General features: G+C 38.2%; 1 protein-coding gene across 4 annotated transcripts in view; it reads left to right on the forward strand.

Annotated features, from left to right (window-relative positions):
- The window catches only part of atp8b4 (ATPase phospholipid transporting 8B4), a 21,854-nt gene extending 2,371 nt beyond the window's left edge, over positions 1-19,483 (forward strand). For 3 of the 4 annotated variants that reach the window (XM_034307520.2, XM_034307519.2, XM_034307518.2), the window contains 27 exons: positions 2,026-2,121; positions 2,675-2,733; positions 4,230-4,343; positions 4,530-4,628; positions 5,462-5,523; positions 5,663-5,735; positions 6,006-6,076; positions 6,213-6,295; positions 6,882-7,040; positions 7,245-7,333; positions 7,588-7,784; positions 9,566-9,774; positions 9,876-9,919; positions 10,034-10,199; positions 10,343-10,531; positions 11,561-11,676; positions 12,216-12,380; positions 13,162-13,273; positions 13,376-13,481; positions 13,798-13,945; positions 14,476-14,659; positions 15,081-15,304; positions 15,389-15,472; positions 15,571-15,816; positions 16,515-16,653; positions 16,793-16,923; positions 17,005-19,483. In XM_034307520.2, the coding sequence (XP_034163411.2) occupies positions 2,046-2,121; positions 2,675-2,733; positions 4,230-4,343; positions 4,530-4,628; positions 5,462-5,523; positions 5,663-5,735; positions 6,006-6,076; positions 6,213-6,295; positions 6,882-7,040; positions 7,245-7,333; positions 7,588-7,784; positions 9,566-9,774; positions 9,876-9,919; positions 10,034-10,199; positions 10,343-10,531; positions 11,561-11,676; positions 12,216-12,380; positions 13,162-13,273; positions 13,376-13,481; positions 13,798-13,945; positions 14,476-14,659; positions 15,081-15,304; positions 15,389-15,472; positions 15,571-15,816; positions 16,515-16,653; positions 16,793-16,923; positions 17,005-17,355 (3,696 nt within the window). In that variant the 5' untranslated portion in view covers positions 2,026-2,045 and the 3' untranslated portion in view covers positions 17,356-19,483. Of the gene's footprint in view, positions 1-208; positions 436-2,025; positions 2,122-2,674; positions 2,734-4,229; positions 4,344-4,529; positions 4,629-5,461; positions 5,524-5,662; positions 5,736-6,005; positions 6,077-6,212; positions 6,296-6,881; positions 7,041-7,244; positions 7,334-7,587; positions 7,785-9,565; positions 9,775-9,875; positions 9,920-10,033; positions 10,200-10,342; positions 10,532-11,560; positions 11,677-12,215; positions 12,381-13,161; positions 13,274-13,375; positions 13,482-13,797; positions 13,946-14,475; positions 14,660-15,080; positions 15,305-15,388; positions 15,473-15,570; positions 15,817-16,514; positions 16,654-16,792; positions 16,924-17,004 lie in introns of those variants that run through there. The other variant, XM_026918785.3, reaches the window with a different exon arrangement.
- The last annotated feature ends 128 nt before the right edge of the window (positions 19,484-19,611 follow it).

A 19,611-nucleotide genomic window follows, 5' to 3' on the forward strand; every position in this document is an offset into this window, starting at 1 on the left:
CACATGTGGAATGCATCTGTGAATACTATTGACCAGCTATTCATTGCATGCTGTGCTGCTCTGCGGAGATAAGCTAGAGAGTCTTCTTCTGGGATATTTTTGTGTGATCATAAGTGTTTTGAAAGAGTAAAACAGTGTGTGTGTGTGTGTGTCTGCATCTGCACATGCCCCTGTGCATGCCCGTACATTTCTTAGTAGTGGGAGGGAATAAGTAACAGGAACTCTCCAGTGATGCAACGCTTTGTCTTTGTGACCTTGGGTAAACCAGAGATCATTAAGTTATTATCTCTTCACCCACTGGAACAAGAATGTATGCACCCATGTGTATGTATGTGTTCACCTTTACACATGTATTACGTTGAGGCTACTTGGAAGTCAATGTTGTGGATGTCTTGTGCCTTAGGACAGACATGGACATAAAGGTCATACCTGCAGGTAATGTTGTGGTTCGCTGAGTTTTATTTTTGTTGGCTTGCTTTGTTGGTTTGTACTTGGTGAGAACTGACACTTCTTTGTATCATGCTTGGATATTAAATGCAAGGGGGGAAAAAACTGGCTGCTTTTAAAAATGATTATTGCCTGTTTTGCTTGTGAACCTTAACTTAAGAGTTTTTTTATTTTTTATTTTATTTTATTTATTTATTTTTCCTGTTATTAGATATTTACTTGTGAGTTAAATGTGCTGTATACATGTTACATTTCTGTGTTTTATTGTATAGGAAGTGGTACAACATAGAAGCGTTATGTTATATTAGTCAAATTGTACTAATTTAGGTGGGTTTTTTGTCCCTTATTTACATGTACAAAATTGATGCCACAATCCATGTCTGGATGTTGGTGATACGTATCAGGTGCTGGCTATGAATTTATATTGCATGAACACTGTTGTATTATAGATTGTTATCAGGACCTTGCAGATGATTATGTCTGTACTATGGATTCAGTAACCAATACTAACCAGAGGTGTAAACAGATCAGACGAGTCCAACTAAACACTCTTTAATAATTAACACTTGGTGGCACCTGCTCGGAAAGAGTAATTCCATTTCCTATTGTACTGAGTGTTTGCTTGGGGTGAGCTGTAATTGAGAAAATATATTTATATTTATTTATATTTCAAACTATCAATAGGAACTTAAAATGATGTTGTCCCTATTCTAAAGGGGTAAATGTGGAGGAATCGGAGCATAGTGCCACAGTTTTGAGGTTACAGGAACACTAGTGTAATATGAAACTGTTTATATTTTAAGAACTCTCCAGCAGGATTCTTGTTAAAGCATTTTAGAGGGTAAGTCTTGGCATTATGTGATAGTCAGCAGAAAATGTAAGTCAGATTTGATCCCCATTTGCTAATTCCGAATCGATACAGAGTCATTACTTTATCCCAATTGTATTGTTAAAAGTCTGGTGTTATTTTACTTCACTTAAAATTCCACTTTCTCCTGCATGAGGATTTTTGACTACAGATCTTTTGTCACTTGGACATATTTTATAATTAAGGTTTTAGTTCAAAGTTTTTCTTGGTTACGCATGGACAGTTTTGTGTTTGAGACTACATTTTGTGTGTGCTTGTAGGACTAAATTTATTGAGTTAACATTTTATGTTTTCTTTACCTCTATAATGGCAAAACGGTGCACTTATAAGGCTAGACAGCTCAGCACCCTGCTGTTCACAGCTTCTCAATGATTAGCCGTAGTCTTATGGTAATTACTTTACACCCGCTGGGTTCTAGAAATCCGTAGCAATGGCTAAGGATAACACGTTTCTGTCTATTAGACATTCAGGCAAGTGCAGGCAATGTCCGTTACATTCCAAAGTGAGCACTGAAGCGATTTTTGTATTAATGTAATTACCTGCCCAAGAGAAATACTGATGCCACACATATAAATGTGCATAGATGATTGGTATGATTAGTGTGTAGTGATGCGCCTAGGTGGCATACAGAGGGAATTGGACTGTTCTGATTAGAACAACTTGAAATGGGTTTATTGGCTGATTGATGAACCTTGTTTGTGCTGTATAAGAATGACAGTGCAGGCAGACAATGGCGGAGAGATGGCTGTGGACGTTAGTGCCATGGAGAGGAGGCTGGAACCTGCGCTCCAAAGCGCCTGGACAAGGTAGTGCTGCATGGGTTCGTGGGAGTGGAGAGGAGTACAAAGAGTGCAAAGTGTACAAAGAATAGTAAAAGAGGATCGGTAAAAGATGAAACATTGTTTATTACTATTTGTCCTTGTATGGGTTCTATAATAAAAGTACTGCTTATAGGCACGCAAGCACTTGGGAGTTTGTGACTGAGAGAAAGCTGGAGGGGAAAAAACAAAACAAAACAGGTTTAAAGCATGTTATAATTGATGTTGGTTGTGTAGTGAACAGGGTTTCAAAGCAACTCTTTTTATATAATCCCTGCAGAGGACTTGGACCAAGAATTTGAATTTCTTGGACATCTCCTTTGTAATCACTTAATTGAAGTAAAGTGCAGATTGTAACTGAGTCTTATGGTAGGTTAGTACAACACAGAAACATACAAACCTATGAAACCCATGAGAGATGGGTTAAATGTGAGACAGTGAAAGCAATGCCAGATAGTTTGCCCTAAATTGTATTTCTGTTTCTTAGAAAATACAATCCTAATTACATGCTGTTTTTTTCCAATCATTTTCTTTGTTTAAGAGGAGGAACGCCATGTTAGAGCCAATGACCGTGACTACAATGAGAAGTTCAATTACGCTGTAAGTTATTTTCCATCTGATGTTTAAGATCTGTTTTATAAAATGCAGTATGGCTAGTGAAAGCTCTAAAAATTCACAATGGTATGTGGAGAGTTGTTCTTATAATCATTATCTCCATACTGTATGATTGTATAAAAGATGTAGTAGAATTCAGTAAAGCAGAAGTGAATATACCCTGTGATGCAATTTCCAGTTAAAGACTACATATATAAGCCATATTAAATATATAAGCCTTTTATAAGTTGTGTTGAATCTATTATGCTTCCACATGGCAAGGAACTGTCTGACAACTTAAGAAGCCAGATAGTAAAACTTCACAAAGATGGAAAACAGTACAGGAATATTGGAAAATATTAAATACTAAATTTACTTACTCTGAAAAACAGGTCAAATTTAGCCAATATCTGCAGCTTAGCACAAGGTGCCCAGACAATGTACTGAACATTACATTACACAAGAAGAAAAATATTTATAACAAATCAGCACAAAAGTACAAGAGTAAGATTTGCCATGGCAACATGAGAAGAAGCCTGATTAATATTGGCAGCATATTGTCTGGTCTGATGAAGCTGAGATAAACTTGTTTGGATCAGATGGGGTCCAGCATGTTTAGAGTGGCCCAGGCCAAGACTGTCACCATCACTGTATAGTGCCAACTCCGAAATATGGGGGATGAAATGTTTACATATGGGGCTGCATGACTTCAGCAGGCGTAGAGGAGCTGATTTTTTGCCTAGATGGCATCATGAATGCTACTGAATGTAAAGACTTAGCAGGAAATACATTTTCTAACATGAAAACAATCCTAAACACAGTGCAAAAGCCCACAAGAGGTTTTAAAGAAGAAAAAATGGAAAATAAAAACATTACCTGGCTAAGTCTACCACCTGAGCTGAATCCTGTAGAACACCTTTGAGAATCCTAAAGCAGAAAGTAGAGGAGTGTAAACCCTCCAGCAAAGAAGAGGTGATAAGAATCATCAGTGAAGAATGACAGAATACCTCTCCACAGATTTTGCTACAATGGATTCGTGCATACTAAGGAGGCTTGCAGCTGTTATAAACAACATATTTGGATATACACAAGATTAGAAAAATGAACAAATTAAATCTAGTAACCAGTGTACTGACTCTTGTTCCACTTGCTTTGAATGTTTGGACACTTTATTACAATTTAAAAAGCCACATATTTGTGTTTTTTTTCTAATTTAATTTGTTTAATCATTATTTTCTTTGACTGAAAACAAATAATGTTGAATGAACCTGTGATGATGTGTAATTTCCTAACATTTTAATAATATTGATCAGGGGTGTGTTCACTTTTGCTGTATACTGTATGTGATAATGATTTAGATAGATATACTCCAGCATTCTTAGAAACAGCCACATATAATTAAGTATGTGATTAAAAGTGATTAAAAATGAATTTTATTATCTTATGAAGTATCATATCAACAGTGACATTTTATCCTGTTATGACATTTTGTTCTTCTCTAGGACAATCACATTAAGACAGCAAAATATACCTTCTATACCTTTCTACCCATTAACTTGTTTGAGCAGTTTCAGCGGTTTGCCAACGCATACTTCTTAGTTCTGCTTATTCTACAGGTACATTTTCTTTGTTTTGAACATTTTTACAACTTCAAACCATTTTTATTGTAATTAAAACAGTGATTTTTCAACCCTGGTCCTGAGAGGCCCAGTTTTATCTGTTTTAAATTCTTGTATAAAATTCATTAGATAATTATTAAGCTCTTGCTGAGCTAATGTTATTGTTTGATTCTGTGTTAATAGCTAATCCCGGAGATCTCCTCTCTGTCCTGGTTCACCACTATTGTGCCTTTGGTGTTGGTACTGACTATCACCGCTGTGAAAGATGCTACTGATGACTATGTGAGTATCTGTTCTGTGTGCTGACATGCTGAGTTCTGTCATTTCGTGCTTTTCATTAATTGCTTATATGTACGCATGTTGTTTACTCTATATGAAGAGTGGATGTTGAATAGAGTGGAAAAAAAAATCAGGAAAATGTGGATGATTAGATTATGCATTGGATTAAATTAGAATCCCATTTCACATTAGTCATAGGCAGCACTGTGACACAGCAGGTAGCACTGCCGCTTCACGACTCCAGGGTCCTCAGTTTAGTTCTTAGCTCGGGTTAATTTCTTTGTTAATCTCACATGTTCTCCCCGTGTCCATACGAGTTTCTTCCAACCACCCAAAAACATGCTAGTTGACATGAATTGACTAAGTTAAATTGCCCCAAGGTGTGAATGTGTGTGTGTGTGTGTGTGTGTGTGCATGGTGCCATACGATAGACTGGCGTCCCATCTAGGGTGTAGTCCAGCCTCATGCCCAGTGTTCCTGGGGATAGGCTCTGGATCCACCACTGATGGTTCCTGAAGATGAATGAATGAACATTAGTCATACTTTGCTGAGCACGTGATAAACCACAGTGTTTTTCACAGCATCCTATTATAATACAGTATAGTATATAACATATTGATTATATCATTTTATTTCCCTGAGCACTGTAGAAAGGATTTCCTCCCACCATTTACAGAGTCCACTTTTATCTTAACACTCATCATGGAAACTTCCATTGCACTTATGTATGCCTGGGAGGACTTCCTTAGCTTCAGAATATTTTCATTACAAGTCATTTTTCACTTTAGTTCAGCTGCTTTACCTGCCTTGAGTAATTGCTGCCTGTTGTGTTCCAGTTCCGCCATAAAAGTGATCAACAAGTCAACACACGCCAGTCTCAGGTACTCATCAAGGGAATGTAAGTCATCTTTTTTAATGCTTTTCATCATGTTATCAACCAAGATAAATAATATAAATAAATAAATAAATAAATTAAAAAAAAAAAATTGTGATGAGTCCTAGATAGAGGAAACATATTGTGTCTTTTTATTCTGCAGGCTACAAAATGAGAAATGGATGAATGTTAGAGTTGGAGACATTATAAAACTTGAGAACAACCAGTTTGTTGCGGTAAGTGTCTGTCTTTCGGAAGTGTGTTAAAAAAAGACAATTTAATGGATTTGAAACGAATACCTTTCATTATATTATTAAGCATTCATGTCAAATATAAATGGAATCAACTCCCACCTGAGATATTACTGTAGCATTGCAAATGGGCCACTAACGTGCCTCATATGGACTTATATGATGAGTGTCATCAGCAGTGCCACTGTGGAAGCCTTACTGGAGTGCTGGATTGATTTATTCACTCTTTTCTCTGTTTTTTTGTGGGATCGATAGGCTGATCTGCTCCTGCTCTCCAGCAGTGAGCCCTATGGGCTGTGCTATATTGAGACAGCGGAGTTAGATGGGTAAGAGTATGCTAGCGAGACACATTAATCATTGTCGAAGGATTTAGTGTCTAATGTCTTCCAGCTTCTGTTTTAAAGTTATTATACTCCCATCATCTGTGTAAAAAAGCTTCTCTGTGGATTTTGGTTCTAACAGAGAGACAAACCTGAAGGTGCGCCAAGCTTTGACTGTAACCTCAGACCTCGGAGCAGACGTTGCCAAGCTTGCAGAGTTCGATGGTATTTCAGAACATGAGTAATGCACTATCATTACAGATGTGCTCTCAAGATGAGCTCACACAAAACAGCTATTCTCTTTCTCACATTGATTAGATTTAGTGTGTGCCTATTGGCAATTGTATGCTTGAACTACTATGAAGGTCCCATATACGAATGAATTTCTTCATTGCACTTTAGAATTTGATAGACTTCTGCATGCCACTGTAAAGTACTGTAGACCTCTGAAACTTTTTAAGTTGTATGTGCTTGCATGGCTACATGTACATGTTTATATATGTCATATGTATGTAAATTAGCAAACATACACCTTAGTGAAAAAGTAATAAATGTACATGAAGGAAAATCTCATACATGAAGGTATAACTAGCTTTCAGGGTATAAATGCTTGTCTCTTACCCTGAAGGGATTCTCTTCTGCACATAGAAAAATGAATGTAATGTATCTTTAAAGCTTAATTTAGGTGCATAATAAGATCTTAAAGACCACAGTTACACCATTGTGTAAATTAATATTGTTTACGTGTATACAGTACCTGACAGTTTACTTATTTAACATTGTGTTTTTACCATTTTTTTCTGTTTATCAGGAGAAGTTATATGTGAGCCGCCTAATAATAAACTGGATAGATTCACTGGGACTCTGTACTGGAAAGACAATAAATATCCACTGGACAATGAGAAAATGCTGCTGAGAGGGTGTATGCTCAGAAACACTGAGTGGTGCTTTGGCCTGGTGATCTTTGCTGGTATTTTTCCTTTTTGTGATCATTTAAGTACTTCTAAATGGCTTTATCTCTACTCTCCTACGCAACCACACTGTATTTGGCACATTAGATTTATTTATTAATGTTTAAGGAGTAATAATGATTGGTGGTGTGTACCTAAAATGGAGTAACCTTGCTCCTTTTAATGCACAGATTTTGTTTTTTGTTTTTATTTTTAATCATAAGGGCTCCAAACTAAGCTGATGCAGAACTGTGGGAGGACGAAATTCAAAAGGACCAGCATTGACAAGTTGATGAACACTTTAGTACTGTGGGTGAGTACTTTACATGCTAGGTTTTGTATGCATCTTGCATCTGAATTACTCATAATCCTAGACATGAGTTCATTTTATGTCTGCTTGTGCAAGCTGAAAGCCTGCATCAGCTTCCTGAACAAAAAAAACCCCAAAAAAACAATAAACAGTAAAAATCTACAGTAAGAGCAGTTACTGCTTTCAAATGCAGGCTATAAGCTGAGTGATTTTAGTTTTAATAAAGAAAGTGTTGATATAGTTTCTTTGGTTTGCAGATCTTTGGATTCCTTATCTGCATGGGGATCATTCTGGCTATAGGGAACACCATCTGGGAGCAAAAAGTTGGGAAAAACTTCTGGGCATACCTGCTTTGGGATGAACTACTAAGCAGTGCTGTCCTATCCGGATTCCTGACTTTCTGGTCTTACATCATCATCCTCAACACTGTTGTTCCCATCTCTCTTTATGTTAGGTAAGAGGTGGTATGGCACTAGTGTTTCAGGGATAAAAGGCTCTGTGCTACTTATGCGAAGGTTGTGGGTTCAAATCCTGGTATCGCACTCAGACAAGGGCTTTAGCCTTTATCTGTTCAGCTCAGTAAGTTGCTTGCTTACAGTAAAGTAGCTTTGTTGTGTCTTAGAGCAGCAGTTTTCACCTCTGGGATGCAGCCTCCATGTGGCCTGTAGTGGTACACTAAATAGGTGGTCAATATACACCCAGATTTTTGGAGAATAAAAAAATGACACTAGAACCTACCAAACAAAATAATGACTTCCCAAGCAGCAAGGCAAGAGGAGTATCAATTTCAGGTCTTTTAAATCTGGGAGGTCTGTGCTGAAAAGCCTCAGATATTCCATCTTGCTCTGTCCAGTTTATTTCTGGACACTTTATATTCTGCTGCACTCGTCATTTTCTCATGCTCTTTGGTAGTGTAAGCCATTTGCCAGCAATGGCAGATCTAGAACTTTTGGTCAAGCATCAGCTATCTCTGTCACTGTGTCCTAAAGATAAATCAGTAACTCCACCATAATCCTAGTCTTCACTCTGCTCCATCAAGCTAGCACTTTGCTTTCTGTTTATTTAGTCCTCCCTTGTCTAGCTGTCTGTGTACACACAAAATCATTGACAGGCAGGGAGAGACACATTCTTAAAGAGAAGGTTTATAATTGGTTACAGTTAGACTATGTTGGAATACTTAGTTGCTGATTACAGACCCCAGGACAGTCAGAGACTGTCTATTTTAACAGCTCTCAGTATGTAAAGACAGCTTTTGCAACCTTAAGCTGATTTGTCAATAGCCAACACAGAATGTTCATTGACATTTTATCAAGATATACTGTGGAAAAGGATCTGCCCTGCCCAGGTTACCAGATCTCTCACCTATCAAAGTCCTGTGAGATGAACTTGACCACTTAGCACATTCACTTATAATTATAATACCTTATGAAATCATCCCAATCAAAGAAACATGCCACAAATATTCTCACTGTCCACTTTACAAAGAATACCTCCACACCTACACATTCATTCAATTATCCAATCAGCCAATCATGTCAAGAGCTTCAGTTAATGTTCACATCAATCATCAGAATAGGGAAAAATTTGATCTCAGTGACTTTGACTGTGGCACGGTTGTTGGTGCCAGATGAAATGGTTTGAGTATTTAGGAAATTGCTGATCTCCTAGAATTTTAATGCACAACAGTCTATAGAGTTTACAGAGAATGGATGTTAAAAACAAAAAAAACCAGCAACGTAAGTAAAAAAAGTAAGTGGCAGCTCTGTAGGGAGAAATGCCTTGATAAGAGAGGTCAGAGGAGAATGGCCAGACTGATAGACTTGAGCTGATAGGAAGGCTACAGTAACTCAAATAACCACTCTTTACAAATGTGGTGAGCAGAAAGGTATTTCAGAATGCACAACACATAAATCCTTGAGGTGGATGGACTACAACAGCAGAAGACTACGTCAGGTTCCATTCCTGTCAGCCAAGAACAGAAATCTGAGGTTACAGAGGGGACTGGACAGTTCAGACAGAAGATGGAAAAGACCAGATGACATTTTTTTTCAATTTTCAACTGTCCATTTTTGATAATGTATGATTATCTGCATGATTTTATGCATTGTGTTGCTGTCACATGATTTGCTGATTGGATAATTGCATACATGCGCAGGGGTACATGTTCCTATTAAAGTGTCCAGTGAGTATAAATTCATACCTTTAATTACAACCAGGGGCTTTTACTCTCTCCAGTGTTGAGGTACTGCGTCTAGGTCATAGTTATTTCATAAACTGGGACCGCAGGATGTACTATAGTTCTAAGGACACTCCGGCTGAGGCAAGAACCACCACCCTGAATGAAGAGCTGGGCCAAGTGGAGTTCATCTTCTCAGATAAAACAGGAACCCTCACTCAAAACATTATGGTCTTCAATAAATGCTCCATCAATGGCAAGACTTATGGTGAGTATGCATTCAGATTTCACGCTCCCCTCTCACACAAATAATTTCTCTTTTTTTAAACAATCATGCTTTCCTTTCTAACTGGTATTATCCTTGTGTAGGCGATGTATATGATGAGTTTGGACACAAAGTGGATATCACAGAGGTACAATCTACACATATGTCATATTATGTCTCATCAAAATCCATGACACAATTTAAAATAGTGAACTACTGAAGGGATACTGAGTCACCCCACTTTGTTACTCTCACTGTTTAGAAAACACCATGTGTGGATTTCTCCTTCAACCCGCTAATGGACAGGAAGTTTCGTTTCTATGACAGCAGCCTGGTGGAGGCCATTAAACTGGAGGAGCCGTTGGTGCAGGAATTTTTCAGGTTGCTAGCTCTGTGCCATACAGTCATGCCTGAAGAGAGGAGTGAAGGTAAACTCTTCATGTTCAACAAAGATTGTTTTATTAACTGGTTGCTAGTACAAGTGTTCTTGTAATCTATATCTTAAAACTTGGTGAACGAGCAGTCCTAAAGCCTTTTCGTATCTTTCTGTATCCTCTGAAATCTTTCCTAGGGGAGTTGGTGTATCAGGCTCAATCACCAGATGAAGGAGCCTTGGTTACTGCAGCTCGCAATTTTGGCTTTGTATTTCGAGCCAGAACACCAGAGACCATTACCCTGTATGAGATGGGCCAACCTGTCACCTACCAGCTTCTGGCTATACTGGATTTCAACAATGTCCGGAAGAGAATGAGTGTTATTGGTAAGCCCGGTTTCATGTACACAGGAGCATTCTTATTAATTAAAGATATTGTTGCTGGACCACTGCTGACTGACTGACTGACTGAATCACATTGTTGAAATGCATGTGTGGAAGTCACTCCTGACATCTACACCAAAAACATGGAAGAGCAATTTACCAACTCAAATATTTATTAGGACACAGATAAGGCTTGGGCAAATAAGGCTCAGCTGTGACACATCAGCCTTCTGGCTCTAATGTATACACAATACTGTGATGATTTGGGGCAGCCTGGTTCTGGCTCTGATCCTGAGCTCTTACATGATCTTTTCTCCATGATCCTTTTTTCTCTGGGTTTTCATCCCACCTCTCAAAAACCTGTTTATATTGTGTATGTGAATGTTGTATTACTGCCTGAAAATTTAAACTAAGTAATCATTTTCAGTAACCACTTTATATGATATACTAAATTTATATATGTATATGATTACTAAATTTTCACTATGCCATTTTCAGGTTTTATACGAGAGCTTTCTCTTTTGGGCTTAATTTGTGACTAAGACGAGTTAGCCTGAATTTGAGAGAAATTCAGAATACTAATGTAATGATTGTCTTTTGTATCCATTTTTATTTGTAATCCAGGAGTTGCCTGCCAGTGAAATATGCCTGCCAGTGGTGAAAATAATCACCATTTACATATATGTGGAATTTTTTTTTCTACATGTCAGAAATGCACCTTCAGTTAGAGGATTGTAAGAGAATGCTATAAATGTAATGCAACCATATTTAATTTGGTCAAAAAAATTTATTTTATAAAATGTCTGCTATTGGGGTCAACTAGCAATTTTCAAATCAATGCATTAGTACTTACTATGGTGGTGTGGCTGACGTCTCTAATGTCCAATCAGCACTGTGGCTCAGCAAAAAATACGCTTGTCTAGTCTTGTTTTATAGTTTGCTTGACATATTTTGTGTTACTTTGTGGGTTTTTTTTGTATTGAATGTGACTATATGAACACAATAAGATGGTCAGTCCTTTCTTTTATACAGTGAGAAATCCAAAGGGGCAACTGAAGCTTTACTCTAAAGGAGCTGACACAATAATTTTTGACAGGCTTGACCCATCCAATGATGACCTTATGTACACTACCTCAGAACACCTTAATGTGAGTTCATTCTAGTTCCTTTTTCTACTTTACCTACTGAACACTATCCAACTAAACCTTACAAAATGTTCACAAAGCTAATTCATAATGTTTTTTTTTTTTTTCGTTTTTATCTCAAATCAGCACCTTACTGTAAACTCTCACAGGTTCCTTAAAAGTGCTTAGGTAAAGAAAAGATTTCAGACTTGCTTTAAACCTGTGGTGTCTTTTACCACAGACTGTCACTCTGGCATCTGTCATTTATTTCATTCTGCATTTTCTCAAAGAGCAATTAGCCTTCATTCAGTTCAGAGTAGAATCTATATTTAATGATGCACAAGCGGAGAAGGGATGACAATTATGCTCTATAGAGCCATAAAACCAGGAAATGAAATATGCAAATGTTGTACATTGATGTATTCCAAAGACACTTAGCACTGTAAAACCATATCAAATGAATCGAGCTAATCTTTAAATGGGATAAATATTTTTTGGTTTGATTGTGAGATTTCTGTCATTTTTCTCAATTGCTCTGGCCTGTGATGTTGTCATTGGTGAAGGAGTTTGCCGGTGAGGGTTTGAGGACGTTAGCTCTGGCCTATAAGGATTTGGATGAGGACATGTTTGATGAGTGGATGAAGAAGCTGTTGTTTGCCAGCACAGCACTGGAAAACAGAGAGGAGAGACTTGGGGCTCTCTATGAGGAGATAGAGCAGGGTCTGATGGTAAGACCAGATCCCTGGACTTGTGTGTGTGTGTATGCATATGCAGTATGTGTGCAGTATACGGATGTATGTTCTATGTGTAATTGTGTCTGTGTGACACATATTTCCCATGCAGTTCAGTGTACAGTATAAGTATAAAGACAGATGACAAATTTAAGTAAACACCAACATGAAGTGTTATAGTAAAGTCTTGCACCAATACGAGCTGCTAGTACAGTTCTTCAGTGCACCTTGGCACCGATTCTACACATCTCTGGTACTTTACTGGAGGGATGAACACCATTCTGCCTAAGTATATTCCCTCAAATGGTGATTTGATGATGGCGGTGGAGAGCACTGTCTAACGTGTCAGTCCATCATCTCCCATAGGTTTTTAATTGGGTTAAATCTGTTAACTGTGAAGGTCATAGCATATGACCTAATTTGTCATCTCAACCCAATTAAATTGATCTCATCAAACAATTCAGTGTGTCCTTGTTCCCTGTGGATCGGGACATTGTCATCCTGGGAGAGACCACTCCCATCGGGATAGAAATGTTTCATCATAGGAAAAATACAAAGAAGAACTTTGTGTTGATGCGCAGTGACTCTTCTCTCTAAGGAGACAAATGGGTCCAAAACGTGGCAGAAAAATGCCCCCATATCATGAATAACAGTGCCATTTTTTTCTCTTTAATTTGTTACCTATCTGCATATGTATTGTGTATGAATAAGGTGAAAATCTGTCTGTTGAAATCTCTCTATTGAAACAATTCATGCTGTGCCTCGTTTTCTCTATAAGCTTCTTGGAGCTACAGCCATAGAAGATAAATTGCAGGAAGGAGTGCCAGAAACTATTAGCTGTTTGACCCTGGCCAATATAAAGATCTGGGTTCTCACTGGGGACAAACTAGGTGAGCAGCATCTATGGATAAATTGTTATAGACCCTTATGTAGCAGTCTTCTTGTAATACAAAATGTAGCATAACTGTTTCAACCTGTTTCTTTTGTTTTAGAGACAGCGATGAATATTGGCTACTCCTGTAACATGTTGAGAGATGACATGAATGAAGTGTTCATAATCTCAGGTCACACCACGCTTGAGGTTCAGCGGGAGCTGAGGTAACTTGCACTAGTATAACCTTTTTGAATGTTACAAACTTGTTTTTACATGCAGCACACAATGTCTGTTTAGCTAATGGTTGTCTGATGGCTATATCCCTAAAAAACTCAATACTAAATCCTTAACTTCTTCGTAGTTTGGTGTCATTTTTCACCACTACAGTCACACACATATTTCAGTTTATCACTGCTATATTGAAACACCTTACGCATTTAACACAAGATTTTTTAAACACTAATTTGCCTTGGGTGGTCAACATTTTGTGAAATGTATTTCAATTCTTTATTATGATTCTACTTCTTGTTCCATGTTCAGAAATGCCAAAGAGAGAATTATGGGTCCTAACAAAGAGAGGTCCACCAGTGGCCAAGATGTGAGAAAGACTGATATGTATGCCAGTGACTCAGTGTTTGAGGAAACCATTATTGCAGAATATGCCCTTATCATTAATGGACACAGCTTGGTAAGGAGTCTTACGTAGTGTTCTTGTCCTACAAAGCTGAATCATTTAAGAAATGGCTGCATGAGTTTGGACTGTTTATTGAACAATAGAAAGCATGCTGCTTCAGTCTTTGTTCAACCATTTGTACTGTCTATAAATATTTCAAATTAGCCTTCAGGTCCTTTAATCTTCTGTTTAACAACCAGCCTTGTGGATTATTTTAATTTATGTGGCGGTCTGGGAAAACCTCAGATGTCGCTCTGGTTCAATTCTGTGATATGTGCAAATAAGACACCAATTTCCATTCAGGAAAGCCTGTGGTTTTCAGAACTGTATATAGCAGAAAATATTGAAATTTGACCCAGGCTGCCACAAATTTATAATCACAGACCAGCATATACATGAGTGAAATTCCTGAAGCATCGTAATAGGCTTGTGGTTAGCTAGCCATTACTGATACCACACTGGGCATATTGAAGTTCATACTGGTGTTGAAGCATGCGTGAGTCCCAAGTCTCACAGCAGCCTGATCTCTGATCTCTGGTCTACAGGCCCATGCACTGGAGGCAGACCTGGAGCAGATCCTATTGGAAGTGGCCTGCTTATGTAAGACTGTGATCTGCTGTAGAGTAACTCCTCTGCAGAAAGCTCAGGTGGTGGAGCTGGTCAAGAGGCATAAAAGAGCTGTTACCCTGGCCATCGGGGACGGAGCCAATGACGTCAGCATGATCAAGAGTAAGACTGATAACGCATTCAGTTATGAGAGTAGAATTTAACCTTATATGAACACTGTATTATCAGTCATGTTTACTTCAATTTGCTAACATTGTGACATGCTAGCTTCATGGAAAATGTAGGATATGATCACATATATCTAAATTAACAGAAATTACAACATTAACAGAAAATAACCTTGCATGAATGCTGTAATATTTGTTTTATATTGCAACTTTTTTTATATCCTTTTTTATAATTTGGTATCACTACATATCTTAGTGACGTTGATATTATCACATACAGTGACTGAATATAAGCTCTGCACTATTAGTAAGCATATGATGGTTGCCACTACATTTATACGTCAGTGTATTCAGAGGTGCCATATTTGAAGCAGTGGTTACCTAGGTGATCTGTGGTGAACTTCTGTTCCCTCCAGCGGCCCACATTGGTGTGGGCATCAGTGGGCAGGAGGGCATGCAGGCTGTTCTGGCCTCAGACTACTCCTTTGCCCAGTTTCGCTACCTGCAGCGCCTCCTGCTGGTCCACGGCCGTTGGTCTTATCACCGCATGTGCAACTTCCTCTGCTACTTCTTCTACAAGAACTTTGCTTTCACGCTGGTCCACTTCTGGTTTGGGTTTCTGTGTGGCTTCTCTGCACAAGTAAGCCTCTAATCTTTCCAGTAAATGCTAACTGCAGGAGTGTCACGAAAATATGTATAATATATTCTTTGTTTTGAATCATAGACTGTGTATGACCAGTGGTTCATCACCCTGTTCAATATAGTCTACACATCTTTGCCTGTTCTTGCCATGGGCCTGTTTGACCAGGTCAGAAATCTGCAGTCACCCTTGCAAATATTTCCTTAGCTCCAGAATGTTAAATTGAACGAGAAATTTTTTTAAACTGTTTCTTTGCTTTCTGACAGGATGTGAATGAGCAGTACAGTCTGCGCTACCCTAACTTGTACCAACCTGGGCAGCTCAATCTCTTGTTCAACAAGCGGAAGTTCTTCATGTGCACCATCCAGGGCGTGTACACTTCATTTGTCCTCTTCTTCATCCCCTATGGGGCTTTCCTGTGTGCTGTGCGAGATGACGGCTCCCACATATCCGATCAGCAATCCTTTGCTGTTACTATAGCAACCTCACTGGTCATTGTGGTTAGCGTCCAGGTGACAATATTTTTCTATTGATTATATTAGAAGTATTACACATACATATATGTATTCTGTTTATACTAAGTGCTATAATTTATGAACATTGGTTTTTTTTTGTGAAAATTTTCTCTATTTGTGACAAATGATGAACCGATAAATGTATTAATATAATTTTAAATATATTAACGTTACTTCAAAGTCAAACATATAATTTACATGTGTAAATGTCATTAGTCAAAGCAAAGGGATGTCATTAGTCAAAGCAATTTTTATGTTCTTTGTAACATTAATTCCAATACATTTAGTTTTGGGAAGCTGCGCCCTACTTCATTTAACTCTTTTGCACTTCAAACTTAGTGCTACTTGCTGTTTTGCACTTCTGGTTAGATGCTAACTGCATTTAATTGGCTTTGTACGTGTACTCTGCTCAATGACAATAAAATCTTATCTAATCTAATCTAATAAAATCTTATCTAATCTAATCTCTAGACAGTATATATGTCCCTGTATGTTTTGAAAGACAGGGTGCTCTGATACCTCGAGACTCACCCCTCTCCCCTGCTTGTCTGTGACCAGATACAGCGTAATATTGCAAACAAAGTGCTTTCAGACACCATAGCCGTTACAGATGCTACAGTTTTTAGAAGGTTTCTGTGTTATGTTTTTTGTGTATTGAATTTCTCTTGTCTCTGAGTGCTGAGTCTTTCTTTCAGATTGGTCTTGACACAAACTACTGGACTGCTGTGAACCACTTCTTTATAGGGGGTAGTCTGGCCATGTACTTCGCCATACTGTTTGCAATGAACAGTGACGGCATCTTCAGAATATTTCCAAACCAGTTCCCATTTGTAGGTGAGCGTAAGACAACACCACTGTTATTGCCTGAAGAGTAACGTAGTCTGTCGTTATGATTTCCATATAAGAGATCGCTACCGTGCCAACCGAAGAGCTCCCAAGGTGCCTGTCACATGATGTGTTTCTTTTATTCTAGGCACAGCACGTAACTCTTTAAATCAAAAAAGTGTGTGGCTTGTCATTCTCCTTGTGACAGTGGTGTGTATAATGCCGGTTGTGGCCATACGCTTCCTCAGGACAGATCTCCATCCTACACAAACTGACAAAGCAAGTATATGAAATTTAAAAATCAAGTGGTGTGTTTTAGTTCTGAACATGCAGAAGTAACTGCTGTCCTCTCCTCTACAGGTGCGCTTGCTCCAGCAGGCCAGCAGGAGGCAGGGGCCTCAGGAGCAGAATCTGAGACGAGTGCGCAGGACCAGTTCCCGCCGCTCTGCCTACGCCTTCGCCCACCAGCAGGGATATGGAGAGCTCATTACCTCTGGCAAGAACATGAAGGTGCCCACTTCCTCCACTTCAGCCCTCCCTGGCTCATCTGCACAGAGAAGTAAAAGCAGTACCAGTTGGATAAAGAACATTGCAAAAAAGGAAACGGACATGAACCATGCAACAGCTGCTGAAGAGACTTTATATTCTGGAGTTACAGAACACCCCAGACGTGGAAGCAAGCACAGCCTACAGACACTATACACAATCTGATGGCAGACAAATACAAAATGTAGGGCAAGCTGAAAAATCCCAGCTCAGTGAAGGTAAGGGGATTTCTCTGTAGTCATGTCCAAAAGCAGGGAGCAGCACAGCACCAGGTGAACTTGTAGGTACTCTATGAAAAAGTTGTGCTAGATACATGATTTTATATATATATATAAATGACTGCAATCTGAATTGTTCATATTATCCCAGTGTGATATAAAATACAGAACCCTCCAGGTGTGCTCAGTGCTACATGGAGTACAGCTATACGGAGAGCAATTCCGGGTGGTCAAACAGCAAAAGACATGCACATGGGATGGCACTAAAACAAAAAGCGGCATTGCACAGGAGAGACTCCAAAGAGCAAGCATAATGAAGCACAGATAAGACTCCTTACCTTCCTCAACTAATTTCCTTGTTCATGCAAATGCACTCTGTTCTCTTGGTGCACTTTCATTTAATTGCGAGTCACTGACTCGGAGAATGCGCTAAATAGAGTTTCTACTCTATTTAGTTTTCATTTAATTTCCCCAACTGAGTGAGACAAGCATGCAAATGCAGAAATGTTGCTTCAGACAGCCAGAATTTCTGGAGAATTTCTGCAAAGCCCTTCATATGCTTCCAGTATACTGCAGAGCAATTGGTGTTAATTGCGTGCATAATTTCAATGCAATTATCTGAGATACTGGTAAACTACAGTCCTCTCAGAATTTAGATTATTTATAACTAGTTGCAACACTATGGCCAACTTGAATGTTTTAGTAGACACTTACAGTCTCACAGTCTCAAAAGAAAGCTTTTGAAAGCAATGTTATTATTTAAGACAGGGTTGAAGGAGTTTACACATATTGATACAATAATACCTCTACTTGAATAATTGTAATGCTTAACTGACAACTTGTTATATTGCTCGATTTTGATTCATTTCTAACTTTGCTAAATTCTTTTAAATATACATCGGATGTAGTAAATGTTTGCACATGTTACATAATACGCTTAAAAGATCTTGAGAGCGGATCATCGAACATTAGTAATCAGAAATAACCCTACTGCCCTATGACCTTTTTAGACTAGAAATATAGATTGCTTGTAAATTATTCTTAGCATTGCTAGAGCACAGCATGGGCTGATGGTCTTTGTTCTGTCATTAAGGAAAAAAAGCTTAGCCGCACCACCATTTTTACATACTAAACCACCCTACGTGTGCATACACTGTTTATTTCTCATTATACCTCTCTAGTGCGCATATACCACGTTGTAGTCGGCATCAGGTTTGCATGTAGACCGCAGAATGATGAAAAGAGCAAAAGTGCAGAAGATTAAGGTTATAGTTCAGAGGCTACACAGCTGTGCCTTTCATCCCCCTCCACCGACAGGTAAAGCTTTTACTGTGTACAGTAACTACACTGTCTACAGAAAGGGTGACAAATTGGGCATTCGTTTCACTGTCCTTTTACAAAAGGAAATATTTGTGCCTTTTTGATTTGACTCTCAGTAAAAGAAGTATATTTTTAAGTTTTGTCCAGTATTTATCTCTCTGCCATCAAGGCCTTGTTTGTGGTTTTTTTTTTCCATGTTACAAACTCTGCAAATACCTGATGTGCAGAATAACATAAATCAACATTTTATGTTACACTGATATGTATTTTTTTTTATTTAAAACAATGAAAATTATAGGGAGTTTTGTTTATATGGATGTACAGTTTGCCTCATTTAATTTAACATGTTACATATGTTAAGAATATAAGAATGTATGAGAATTTCCTGCTGTGAATTTTGCCAATGAAGACCATGCAAATTGTTTGTCATCTTTATTTATATGCATGGATTTTATACAATTCATTTTACTTTTTATATGACACATAAAATGTCCATTCTAAAATTGTCCCTCTCTGTGATCTGTTTACTTATTGTTTATTAACCTCAGTGTGAGCACAGAATGCATACATAGAATACATTAATGTTGAGAGTGATATTTTGGGAGAGTTAGTTATTTAGAATACATTAATGTTGAGAGTGATATTTTGGGAGAGTTAGTTATTTAAGTTACCATGGCAGCCATCCAGCAGCTTATGTTCCTGGTTCATTCAGATGACTTACTGCATGAACTATGCAGAAACTACATAGTTTTTAATCAGTGCATACTTGATTTATAAAATCAGGCAAAGTATATATAATTATTTTGAATCAGACCTACAATCTGAAGAAATATATACCGCATTCCCTTTCAGTGGCAAAGATTGAAAGCAATAAAATCAATAG

Source organism: Pangasianodon hypophthalmus, chromosome 9 (assembly GCF_027358585.1).
Source record: "Pangasianodon hypophthalmus isolate fPanHyp1 chromosome 9, fPanHyp1.pri, whole genome shotgun sequence".
NCBI lineage: Eukaryota > Metazoa > Chordata > Actinopteri > Siluriformes > Pangasiidae > Pangasianodon > Pangasianodon hypophthalmus.